Source organism: Felis catus, chromosome B1, assembly GCF_018350175.1.
Source record: "Felis catus isolate Fca126 chromosome B1, F.catus_Fca126_mat1.0, whole genome shotgun sequence".
Taxonomy (NCBI): Eukaryota; Metazoa; Chordata; class Mammalia; order Carnivora; family Felidae; genus Felis; species Felis catus.
The window spans coordinates 64563619-64577117 of NC_058371.1; the positions used below are offsets into that span (position 1 = coordinate 64563619).

Sequence of the window (13499 nt, forward strand, 5' to 3'; positions counted from 1 at the left end):
TCCAGACTCTTAGAACAGCTGGTAGTTTGATTTAGCAAACAGAGGGGAAAGTTAGATGTAACCCATGGGGACTTCCCCCCAAATGGGAGATAAAGCACATCTTCTCCAGCTTGTCTGTGGTTAAAACATTCCAAACACATAGAAACTACGGATCAATATAGTAGCCAAGAGCAAAAATCTTTCTAAATTTGGAGAACTTCAAGATGTCTGATCTGCATACTGAATCCTCCCTGCAATTAAGAAGCTTAAATGATTATCTTCTACACGAATTCTCAACCTCAGCACTACTGACATTTGGGGCTAATTCTTCGTTGGGGGGGGGGTGCTATCCTACACACTATAGGATGTTTATGCAGCATCTGTGGCCTCTATTTACTAAAAGTCAGTAGCACCCCACCCCAACACCAGGTATAACAATAAACAGTATCTGCAGACATTCCCAATGTCCCCTGGGAAACAAAACTTGCCCCTGTTGAGAACCACTGGTCTACCCTCGGTCTGTGTGTCAGATGATTGTTCTCCTTGCATAGGCAGAACTAAAGTAAGAGCTGAACAAACCCTTGTGTCTGTTTTCTTACAGAAGCATAAAGCATATGTCACTGTTACAAAATATAGGTAGGACTTCTTATAACTCTATCCATTGGTATAAATAAAAGCCCAAAATAGAATCAGAAACTCTCATAAACTAGGATTTCTAACCAACTCTTCCTGGCCCAACATATTAAAGCCTTTCACATGAACGTAGATGGCTATTATACCCTCCACACATACTGATGTTGGCAAGAGATGGACTCCTGACTGTCGTGTATTTAACATTCATAATATTGTTGTAGCTACAGAAACTCTTGTGAAATAGTTTTAAAAATTGTGAAAGACAATTTGTAGTTATGATGGTGGAAATTAAGAGAAAATATTGATATGTAAGAAAGTGGTTCTCAGCGACAAAAAGACTTACGAAACAAAAATGACTAAAACACTAAATTTGATGCATGCCTTTACTCAGGAATTGTTTCTGGTGAGATGTGACAGCTTCTTTCTTTCACATTTTTTATTTAAAGGGAATGAGGGTGGGGAGGGGGACCTGAATGTACAATCCTATAAAAGTACCTATTACTTTACCTTTAAAAGATTTTAAGGTGGACCTTTAAGGTTTTAGGTAAGGTAAAATCCTTTAAAAGAATTTTAAACTGACTCAGTATGTTCACTATAAGGAATAAATGTCAAAGTAAGTATCTAAAGTCTAATGTCACATACTTGATGCTATAAGGAGAAATAAGACCATTATAGTGGTAGGTGAGCTCCTTCATGTAGACTTTCAACAGTACCTTTAAAAGAGTTGAAAGCAATTAAGCAATTCTGGTTAGAATTTTACTGCCTGTTAACAATATATTTCTTATCCACAAAATTTAGTAGGCAGGCATGGTCTTTTGAAGGAGTCATAGAAAAAAAAATTACCAAGTCCATTGATAACAACTTGGTGATAACATTCTCTTTTTTATTTCAAAGGTGTTCTTGAATGGCCATTTTGGACAAAACTGGTTGTGGTGGCCATTGGCTTCACGGGAGGTCTTGTCTTCATGTACGTACAGTGTAAAGTCTACGTTCAGTTATGGCGCAGGCTGAAGGCCTACAACCGTGTGATCTTTGTGCAAAATTGCCCAGACACTGCCAAAAAGCAGGAGAAGAATTTCTCGTGTAACATAAACACGGACATCAAAGATGCTGTGGTGGTGCCTGTATCACAAACGGGTACAAATTCACTGCCATCTGCAGAGGGAGGCCCCCCTGAGGTCATCCCGGTGTGACACAAACAGTTGGGAGTTTCTTCACTGAAGGGTATCTTTCTAGCCCTTAGCCACTACAAATGACAGAAGTGATCCTGAATTATTCACTCCTTTATCTTCTCCTTTCTCCTACTGACTCGTTCTTCCTTACTTTGCTCAAAAAAGGAAAGGACCAAAAGGCACCGATGACCAGGATCCCATGAAGCAGTCCAAAGTGTGATACAGAAATGTGAAAAATTTGCTAGAGGTGATTTCTAAGACAATTAAGAACCAATGGAGCGAGGGATGCTTTCAGGCAATGACGAAAGACTACATGGACACATGCATCTTCACGATAGCAGGACAAAGTTTAAGAATACAGACTTGAATTGCAATGTGTATTTCTTCTAAGGCCTTGTAATGTTAACTCTCTCATCCAGAAATAAGAAACATACTTGGTTTTAAGCTTGAAATTGTCTACATTATCCTTACGTCACATCAGAAGCAAACTTGGAGGATGCATATTTTGATATTTATACTTTGGACAGCTAACAGATTTTTATGGCTATAGTGGAGTCCAGTTGTTTTAACAGATGCATGTTTTTAAAATAGATGCAATACACATTTGAAGAGATCAATACTTAGAATTATGTTTAAGTCATGAGCAAAAGATTTTCAGAGGTTTTTGGGTGTAATTAGCACTGTTAAATACCTACGGAAGTTGAAATCAACTATCAGGTTCTATATTTTATCTCGTCCCTCTTAAAACAGCGTTGTCCAACAGATATATAACGTGAGCCACAAACGCAGGACATATCATATGCATACATTTTAAACTTTCTAGCAGCCCCATTAGAAAAGTAAAACTAAATGAAATGTTTATATTTAACACTATATATCATTTCAACATGTCATCAGTATTAAAATTGAGATATTTTACATCTTTTTCTTACGAACCAAGTCTTCAAAATCCAGTATGTATTTTGTCTTTACAACATATCTTCATTTGAATTAACTGTACTGGATAGCACAGCCCTAAAATTAGAGGCAGGACCTCTGCTTCATCGAACAGTTGAATATTTAAAAACAACAGCTCAATTCATTCTTTTATTCAGAGTCTCTCAAATATTACAGTTTTATTAAGCACTTACATTCATCAAATTAAACATCCTGAGTTAGGTGAACTTACCATTTCTCTAAAAGGTAAAAAAAAAAAAAAAAAAAAAAAAAAAAGGATGAAATGATCTATGGCAAAGTTCTGAAATTAGCTTGTTTGCTACTATGAAGCACAGATGATAGGGAAACAGAAATTAAATATTTTTCTTAGGTCAAATGTGTAAGTTTTTGTTTTTTTTTTTTAATCCACATGTGGTATCAACTTGACAGAGGAGTAGTTATGACTAAGCATTTAGACTCTGTTTGAAAAAGCTGACAGCATTTCCCTGCTCAGCTGGGAAGGAAAGATACTGAATAGATTTTGTGATAAGTAATAAACTGAGTTGTTGCGGTTTGATGTGCAGCTGATTATCGTGCTCCTTGCATATTCATGTAAAACTGAAGCGTGGATGATAGATTCTGCAGTGAGCTAGATTAATGATTATAGATGTAGTGACCTGTCAAAGAAAGAGGTTCTACATTTTAAAAGGTGATTTATTTTTGTTAGCTGTCATATTTATTATTGTGAAAAGGCAACTGTGATGGCCATAAGGACCAAAGCATGGGTATAGCATTGCACAAACCTGGGTATCACATCGATGCACTTTGTAATTATCAGTGTGCTTGTTCTTCACGGATTATCATATAAGAAAGGAAAAGGAAATAACCTTTTAATGAGGAGAAAGATATGAATATTAGTAGTGGCTGACACTTAGTCCAAATAGTCCCAATTCCTAGAAATAAAGAAAAGGTAAACAATGTCGTGTGTGTGTGTGTGTGTGTGTGTGTGTGTGGTGTGTGTGTGTGTGTGTGTGATTTCACGTATGTACATGAGAAAACTGGTAAGGTTTTTGGTCAGTCAGGAAACAAAAGGTTTAAAACATCTTTCTTAAAACTTGTTACGGAGGGTATGGAATAAAGGCACAGGGAAGACCCAGTTGAAGTTAACGAAAGTGTACCAAAATTTCTGCACAAATAAGGGCAAAAGTGGTGTAATAAAAAATTAATGAACTTTAAACAGACTAAAATTTGTATTAACTTCCTCTTAAATTTCTATTTTAAAGTTTTAAGATACTCATGAATAGAAGCTTTGGGTGATTTAACCATGGCATATCACCCAATAGATTAACCTTGATTCAATTTTTCTGTTAATTGCCCTAAGCTTTTTACTAATCCATTTCTCCAGGAGCTTAGCAATGGGAACAAGTTGTTTACATATATTCCCTGGGGGGGTGGGGGAGGAAGTGGGAGGGAATCTGTCACCAGCAAGCAATGAAATGTTATCTCTTTTGTCTGCTCTGGAAGGAAAATGATTATTTACTTTAATTACCACCAAAAATACTATTTAAATTCTGTACAAATCTAAAGATTGGTAAATGCATAGCTTATTTCTCAATGGGAGAGGACTGGCTAATAGGCCTTGTTTATTAAGGGTCACACCTAACACTAAGAAAATATTTCTAGAATGAAAAGATCAGCATTAGTGTCTAAACAAGAAAATACGACATAGTGTTTTAAGATCATACCTAAATTCTCAAAATTAACTTACAAAAGCCTTGACTTTCTTGTAATGAGAATATAATAATACATATAGCTCCCTAGAAGGTTAACAGTCAGCTTTTTATTCTGCTATTACTCTTCTGAACTTCATATATAAACCCTGAACTCCCGAATTTAAATCTTTTACAAAGTTTTCCTATAATGGCTGTTTATAGTTCAAACAATCTGAAATAATTACATGCATTTAAAACCTAATGTTGATTTCCTTTCATATTTTGTGTGGCAACTGCCCTTTCAGTGAAAGGATTTGGCTTTGTGACAATACTGTTGTGGACTGGATATACCCTTCAAAAACTACTCTCCAGGCTGACAGTTTTTTTGAAGCATGTTTTCCTGCTCATGTAAAAAAAATGGAATTGAAACAAAGGACTGAAATTGAAGAATGGCAACACAATTCTGTTAAAAATCTTGGCTTTTTATAATCATGCATTTGGTAGTATCAATACCATAAACTACAGACATTTATGCTAATTTTTAAAAGAACTCTCACTTTCATTGTATCAAAGATTGAATTGTAAAGGAATGAAATTCCAGTTATTTTTTTAAAGAGTGAAGTCCAAAAGGCAATTAAGCTTGAGAACAAACACAAGTAAAACAAAAATGAAAAAAAATCCAAACAAAAATGATCCCATCAACCTGGGATATAGCAGTGGAGACACTGAAGATAGGTGTATATTGAAGAAGTGTTTTAAAATATCCCCGGCTTGAATCTCACTCTGAGCTGCTATTACATGTGATTATTGCCCCAGAGATAGCCTCGTTTATTTTGTTTTGCAAAAGGTCCCTGGGTACCCCTAAAACATCTACTGTTTGGCTGGAAAATTAGCTCATTAGAGCAATGACATCATTAAGAGACTGTAATTGCCAAGGGGGTGTGGTGGGGAAGATTATTCCATTTGACTGACAGTTTACCTTTCCTTACCTTGCCAATGAATATTTCGGAACAAAGTAGAGCTCTTTAAACTTATTATTCATTATTGTAGTTGTTATATAATAATTGTGAAAGACTTACACTTTAATTAAGAAAGATAAAAACCTTTTTTTTCATAAGTCAGCCCAAAGGTGCTATTTTACATATCAATACAGCTGAAAGGAAGTGCTGTTATTTTGGGCTGCAATGTTTCCTCCAAATCTGAAGCCCATTTTGAAATTGGATATCACATTTAAAACAAACGAGGAAAAATTATTTTAACTGTGTGCAATTTTTGAGATTGAGCATTTGTACTTTTTTGGTTTTACCTAATTCTCTTGCATTAACAACTTACTGTTTTGTGAATAATGTGTACTGAGATGAATTAAGGAAAAGAAGATAATTATCTGTGAAAGAAAGACTTTGTATATTAAACAAGTGACCTAAATTTTTGTTGTGGTTTCTGTACTCTTTGCCTAATTTACCAGGATTTCTGCAGGTTTGTATCTGCGACATTCAAAAAATCTTGAGTTCTTAAGATTTTATAACAGTCTGGATGTTTAAGCAGCTTCTGAACAGATTCATAGTACTTTAAAGCCAACACAGGCGGATTCACCCTGACATTACAGAAGGGAATAAAGAGGTGCATTAACAGGGGAAAACCAATAGAAATAATCTAAACAGATTTTCAAAACCTGTTAAAAAAACAAACAAAAAAACAAAACAGCAAAACCCTAGAAGAAAAATCATAATGTAAAGAAAGGACTGTCTCATAAATAAGGCTTGGATATACCAAAGAATTTAACAGCATTTGTCTACTCAGACATAATAAAATAGTAAATTTAGATAATTTCATACATACTAAATAATAGGAGAAAGACTGTGGAATCAATTTCTAATCTATGATGTTTGCTGGTAAGAGAAGAAAATATCTCTCTCCAAAGCTCCAACTTCTAAACCTGAATTCAGGGTAAACCCACTGCCTAGCCCAAGGCCACCTCCAGGTCATTCTGGTAGACTAACTGTATGTGCTCATTCTGCCTCATTGGATATCCAAACTTAGTTTTCTCACACCTCCTGAATTACAACAAATACTCCTGGATCACAAGTCATTGTCACTGTGTGTTCAGCTAATGATCCTAAAACTGGGAGATGTGATAGAGATACCAAAGGAAGCAAGAGAATGGGAAGAAATACTTGGAACTCAGGGAAAGGGCAATGCAGGCAATGGGAACAATAACCAAAGTCCCGAGTGGTTGTCAAGCAAGATTCAGCTACCGTACAAACAGCAAGCCCTTGTTAGGGTCACAAAGTTTATTATTTACAGTGATAGCAGAAGAAAGACAAACCACCAGTAGCCCCATGAGTCCTGTCCCAAGAAAAGACACAAAAAGAGGGGGCATGAGACATGAAAGAGGACACTATAATGCAACAGAAGGGGTGGGGCACCTTGTTGCTGAGATACTAATTCCATGTTGTAGCTAAGCAACTTTGTGGCCTGCAGCTATGCCCTAAAGGGACTCAAAATGGAAAGTCTCATACTTCGTCAAAATCTGGAGGCAAGGACAACTGTCTCACGTCTTCTCTGGGAGACAGGGAGGCATACATGAAGTGGCCCATGATAGTTCCTCACATGCCCCAAATCCTTGTGTTCCAGGAAGATCATGGGCCATCATGGCTCAGGTTAGCCTGAACCTAGCCTGGCCTAAATGAATAAACACAAGGTCTTCAGGGTGCCAGCAGAGTTGTTCCACAATAGAAAACAGTTTGGCCATTCTAGGAATAGACAGGTCTGTGTACCTGAAGTCCAATAAGCCAAGGGCGAGTGGAATCAAATTATTTCAGGCCTCTTTGGCCATGGTAGGTCATGTGAATTTCACCCCAAATATGATGGATGTCAATGTAGGTTCAGCAGTTGTAACAAATATAGCACTCTGGTAGGGGGTGTCAATAATGGGGGAAGGTGTGCATGTGTGGGGGCAGAGCGGATAATCTCTTTACCTTCCCCTCAATTTTGATGTGAACTTAAAACTGTTCTGAAAAAAATAAGTGTTTAGAAACAAAATTATACCCATCAAATAAACATACCATTAAGAAATGACAGAATGATACTATAACAAGATGAACAAAGGAGTAGCATATTGTAGTGTACATTTTCAAAAATTCATCAGCAACTCCAGAGAATGGATTATGAAGAACAAGAATGGTGGCATGAAGGCCAGTGAGGAAGTGACAGGTAAGGGCAAAGAGTGGAGATGGCCTGACATGGACTGATTTGACTTTCTGAAAACAGAACTACAAATACCGACTAATTAAATTTAATTGGGAGGGTATGGAAGAGAGAAAGTGAAGAATCAAAGATGATTTACAAGCAGTTTTCAGAAATTAGGTGAAAAACTTGGGAGAGATTCAATGTTCCTGATGAGAGAACAGGGATTGGGATCCAGGACACAAATAGGAGTATTTGCCATTGAAAGGAGAAAAGCTGCTACATCCATAAAATGGAAAGGGAAGGAAGGGGAGGGAGACGGAAAGGGGAGAGCAGTTTCATTGTCTCAACGATGTATATAAACTGAAAGTTGGTTGAGGAGGCAAATATTAAAGCTAAGCTAGAACATGAAAAAGTAGTGAGGGGCGCCTAGGTGGCTCAGTCGGCTAAGTGTCCGACTTCGGCTGGTTATGATCTCATGGTTCGTGGGTTTGGAGCCCCGTGTCAGGCTCTGTGCTGACAGCTCAGAGCCTGGAGCCTCCTTCGGATTCTGTGTCTCCCTCTCTCAATGCCTCTCTCCCGCTTGGGCTCTGTCTCTCTCTCTCTCTCTCTCAGAAATAAACAAACATCAAAAAAAAATTTTTTTAAGTAGTGAAAATTATCTAAACGTTGGAAAAATGAACTTATTACAGGTACACAGTAAAACTGCTAAGCAGTATTGAGAACCCACTTGAGATGTACAAACATGAATGGAAAAACCTGATACTCTCCAAAAATGCTGAGGTACTTGGGAACAACAGGTACAAAGGAGACAGATAACCTGGTGTGCTCCTCTGAGTTTTGAAAGACGAATACTATGCAGTCAGGGGCAGAGGGATGGCAAGCATGTGACAGGAGGCAACTCTAAAACCCGAATCTAAACAAAACATAAAAGAATCTGAAAACAGGAGACAGGTGGTGCACAATGAAAGAATGAGGTCAAAGTACAGAACTTCAGCAGTGGAAGGGGATAGGAGATAGTGAATGGAGCACAGAATAGTCGAATTTTATGGGAGTTTCAGGAGCTAGTAAGTATCTGGGTGTGGCCACTGAGAAGTGTCTGAATGGAGTGGAGAAAAGGGTCACAATTTTAGATTTGTTATCCACAAGGTCCTGGATTCACTGAAATGATTAAAATAAGGGAGAAGAAAACTAAGCCAAGTAAAGTCTTCAATGAATGAGAAGGTTCTTCTGGGAGGTGAGATAATAAGGAAAGGGTGACAGTGATAGAACTTCAAAGAACAGAGAAGTGGCAGTGGCAATAGAGCAAAGAGGACACCTGTCTAATCTCCTGCTTCTGAAACACAGGGATAGAAGAATAGTAAAAGCTCCTATTTGAGGTGACAGAGTCCTAAGGAGACACCTATGTCGGTGAGGAAAAGAAGTGACTAGGATATCTGGAAAGAGACCACTGTCAGAGTTGACGGCTCTGAGCTTAGAGATGTACCATTAGCTCATATCCGTGGAAGTTCCGCTTGTTGTTGACAAACTATGGCAAGCAGGAAAAATCCAGCCTATTTTGTGTATGGCCACAACTAAGAATGAGCTTTACCTTTTTAAGGGTAGTAAAACATACACACACACACAGAGATATGCAAAAAGAAACTGCATTGGGGCTGCAACACCTAAAATATTTACTATCTGGGTCTTTACAAAAAAAAAAAAAAAAAAATTCACCACCCCTGGTTTACAAAGAACTGCCAGTGAGTTCTCTTCCAAGGCCATGGACTGCAGAAGCCATCTTGCAAAGACAATCTACTGACCGAAAGGAAGGAGCCTACATAAGGCAGCACAAGTTATCCCTGCAGGAAAAAAAACATGTTCTATACATAATGATTAGGGATATCACTTAAAAGCAATACTGTAACAACAAATTATCTCTTAGGCTACTTTGGTCCAGCCAGGAGTAACAGGTAATTATTTATAATGATATATAATAAAATTATGAATTATAATTACTATCCTAAATGATAAAGTAAATTCTTCCATTCAACAAATACCTACCTATTCTAGTTCCAACCAGGGTGCTTGTTCTATTTTTTGCTTTGATGGTATAGGGAAAACCAGGAACAAATGTTTAAGGGAGAGCACAATCTGCCATCTTCATAAGTTATTTATCTAACAGAATAGTAAGACTTTTTAAATATCAGACCAGATAAAACAGTTTCTCTTCTCTTTAAGATTCAGTTTTGGCAGCTCTTTCTGCCCACAGGTCCTGTCCCTGTGCTTTAATAAAATCACCTTTTTGCATCAAAAAATAATTTTAAAAAAGATTCACTACAAATCAAAACCACACTCAGATATCACCTCACACCAGTCAGAGTGGCCAAAATGAACAAATCAGGAGACTATAGATGCCGGAGAGGATGTGGAGAAACAGGAACCCTCTTGCACTGTTGGTGGGAATGCAAATTGGTGCAGCCACTCTGGAAAACAGTGTGGAGGTTCCTCAAAAAATTAAAAATAGATCTACCCTATGACCCAGCAATAGCACTGCTAGGAATTTACCCAAGGGATACAGGAGTACTGACGCATAGGGGCACTTGTACCCCAATGTTTATAGCAGCACTCTCAACAATAGCCAAATTATGCAAAGAGCCTAAATGTCCATCAACTGATGAATGGATAAAGAAATTGTGGTTTATATACACAATGGAGTACTATGTGCCAATGAGAAAGAATGAAATATGGCCCTTTGTAGCAACATGGATGGAACTGGAGAGCATTATGCTAAGTGAAATAAGCCATACAGAGAAAGACAGATACCATACGTTTTCACTCTTATGTGGATCCTGAGAAACTTAACAGAAACCCATGGGGGAGGGGAAGGAAAAAAAAAAAAAAAAAGAGGTTAGAGTGGGAGAGAGCCAAAGCATAAGAGACTCTTAAAAACTGAGAACTGAGGGTTGATGGGGGGTGGGAGGGTGGGGAGGGTGGGTGATGGGTATTGAGGAGGGCACCTTTTGGGATGAGCACTGGGTGTAAACCATTTTGACAATAAATTTCATATATTGAAAAAAAAAAACTGAGAACAAACTGAGGGTTGATGGGGGGTGGGAAGGAGGGGAGGGTGGGTGATGGGTATTGAGGAGGGCACCTTTTGGGATGAGCACTGGGTGTTGTATGGAAACCAACTTGACAATAAACTTCATATATTGAAAGAAAAAAAAGATTCAGTGTTTATAGCCATTTTGAAACAAAAATGAACCCCCCCCCCCAAAAAAAGGACACTTTCCAGTGACTAAAGAGACAGGAACTTCTCTAACCATAAAACCATACTCTTACAAAGATTACTAAAGAAAGCAAATCAGCTTCAGTTGAAACACTGAAACACTGAAAATGAAATAATTGGAACTTTAAGAAGTGAAATTATGGGAATATATTTTATTTTTAATTGTCAATAGTAAAAAAAAGCTGTAATATTTTAAATAAGTTGTCAACAAGACTTAGTTAATGTCTAGTAAACCTCTTATAGCATCCTTTTACATTTATTTTCTTGAAAATACTCAGACACTTGCATTGTATCCCTTAGAAAACAGCCTAAAAGATAACTGCATTTAACAAGTTCTATAAAGAACAACATTCTAACATTCATGTTTTTCATATTTGAAATACTGAGTTATATTATATGTCATTCAGTGTATCACTTAGAAGAATAAATAACACAATTGCAATAACTGATGCTCTGATCTTTGTTTCCACAGATAAAACCTATCAGCCTTCATGCAGGAAATATACAAACAAAAAGAGTTAACCTGCAACCACTTATCTTATTTGTTAAAAGATAACAAATTACAGTGTGGGAGACTAACATTATGAAAATAGTCACCATTTTTTTCTTTACCATTAAACTCTGGCTCAAAGATAATAAAAATAATGTACAATCCATCAGTGTGTATTTATCCTATATCACATTTTCCCTATCTTACAAGGAAAGAAAATAGATTTAATTTAAGAGGAAGATTAGTGAAACACTATTACTGAAAGACAATTTTGTCATCACCACTACTCAAGAAGTATGCACGGGACCCTTTCAGAAAACACATTGTTGTACATACCCCACAATCTGAGATTAGGTGATCCAAGGTGAACATGAAAAAAATTAAAACATTTTTTTTTCCTTATTCAGATCACTCCCTATGCCCAGGAAAATCATGTTAAATGGATCTTAGATTGTACTTTTATTTCACTATATCTATTTTAGCAACTTAATGTAAATGGAAAGTAACACTTATTTTTAAGTGAAAATCATAACACTTTTTGAAACTGCAAATGGGAGTTTCATCATGAAAGATGATAAGCTACATGGCAAATTCTTGTATGTAGACAGTTATTTACCATAATCAGTTCAAATATAACTACGCTTTCCATTTATTTACTTTCAACTGAAATAAAGGACAATTAGGCCACTGCAATCATTTCCTCATCTGAGTCACTGGATTCATCTTTTAGTTCCAATTCCCCTAAATCTTTGTCTACGGTTATAATAGTTTTCTTCTTGCACTTCTTGGGAACTGCATCATTAGCACAAATTTTTCTCATTTTAATGGTTGGCAATTTCTTCAGATCCAAATCCCACTCCCTAAACAAAAGAGAGTACACACAGAGGGTTGCTGGGGTGTGAGATGGGGAAACAGTCAATGTATTTAAAACTCTAAAAGTAGTAGAACAAAGTTTATGAAGGTATAGTAGATTCAAATGCACTAGAAACAAACAACATAAATGCATTAGGAAAAAAAAGAGTCCCAAGAACTGAGGTCTGCTTTGTCCATATTTCTTGCATCTTCTCATTAACCTACAATAGCTATAACTGCACACAGATCCCCACATATCCAAAACTTCCAAAATGCAATTCAGGAAAATATTAGGCAGAAGTTAGAAGGAGGCTCTGTTCCATTCTTTTATTCTCCCTAACCTGAATCTTCAGTCTGGCCATATGGTTTCAAGAATCTAAAAGGTAGGAACTAAGACACCTGGGTGGCTCAGTCAGTTGAGTCCGACTTCAGTTCAAGTTATGATCTCACAGCTCAGGAGTTCCAGACCCACGTGGGGCTCTGTGCTGACAGCTCAGAGCATGGAGCCTGTTTTGGATTCTGTGTCTCCCTCTCACTCTCTGTCCCTCCCCTGCTCACATTTTGTCTCTCTTTCTCTCAAAATTAAATAAAAATGAAAAAAAAAATTTTTTTTTAACTTTTTTTTTTTAATTTTTTTTTTCCAACGTTTATTTATTTTTGGGACAGAGAGAGACAGAGCATGAACGGGGGAGGGGCAGAGAGAGAGGGAGACACAGAATCGGAAGCAGGCTCCAGGCTCCGAGCCATCAGCCCAGAGCCCGACGTGGGGCTCGAACCCACGGACCGCGAGATCGTGACCTGGCTGAAGTCGGACGCTTAACCGACTGCGCCACCCAGGTGCCCCAAAATGAAAAAATTTTTTAATAAATAAATAAAAAGTAGGACCTAGATCATACCTGGCAAATTTCCAAAATGCAGTCAGAAAAGATTTTTCTTTTCACACATGGTGGTAAATCACAGTAATTTTCAGAAATGAAAAACATGTTATTGTTACACTAGAAAACTCAATCTTTCAACTACCAGACTAACTAGTTCTTGATGACTTAACTTTTTCTCTGGGATCACTTCCCAATAACCATCCTTTCTGAAAGAACTCTGAGCCATCAAGTCTGTTGCTGTTAGGTTATCTTTTAAAAAGTATGAACTGGGGAAGAATAGTGAGAACAAGTTCTTTAAGGTTTTATATTAAGGTATCTAAATTTTCTTTTAAAAATAAATAAAAGCACCATGTCACTATCATTTCGGTGTACATCAGGTGTTTCAAAGAAACACAAGTTAGGAAAAGCCTT

General features: G+C 37.2%; 2 protein-coding genes across 13 annotated transcripts in view; one reads left to right on the top strand and one right to left on the bottom strand.

Moving 5' to 3' along the window:
• MARCHF1 (membrane associated ring-CH-type finger 1) overlaps nt 1–5836 on the top strand; it is an 867957-nt gene extending 862121 nt beyond the window's left edge. For 9 of the 11 annotated variants that reach the window (XM_045055710.1, XM_045055711.1, XM_023252710.2 and 6 more), the window contains one exon: nt 1507–5836. In XM_045055710.1, the coding sequence (XP_044911645.1) occupies nt 1507–1805 (299 nt within the window). In that variant the 3' untranslated portion in view covers nt 1806–5836. The remainder of the gene's footprint in view (nt 1–1506) is intronic. The other 2 variants (XM_023252709.2, XM_045055712.1) reach the window with 2 other exon arrangements.
• Nucleotides 1–13499, bottom strand: part of TMA16 (translation machinery associated 16 homolog) — a 73771-nt gene that overhangs the window by 34229 nt on the left and 26043 nt on the right. The window contains exon 7 of one of the 2 annotated variants that reach the window (XM_003984890.6): nt 11006–12218. The exons of the other annotated variant lie outside the window; for it this stretch is intronic. Within the exon in view, the coding sequence (XP_003984939.1) occupies nt 12038–12218 (181 nt within the window). The 3' untranslated portion in view covers nt 11006–12037. Of the gene's footprint in view, nt 1–11005; nt 12219–13499 lie in introns of those variants that run through there. 2 annotated transcript variants of the gene reach the window in all.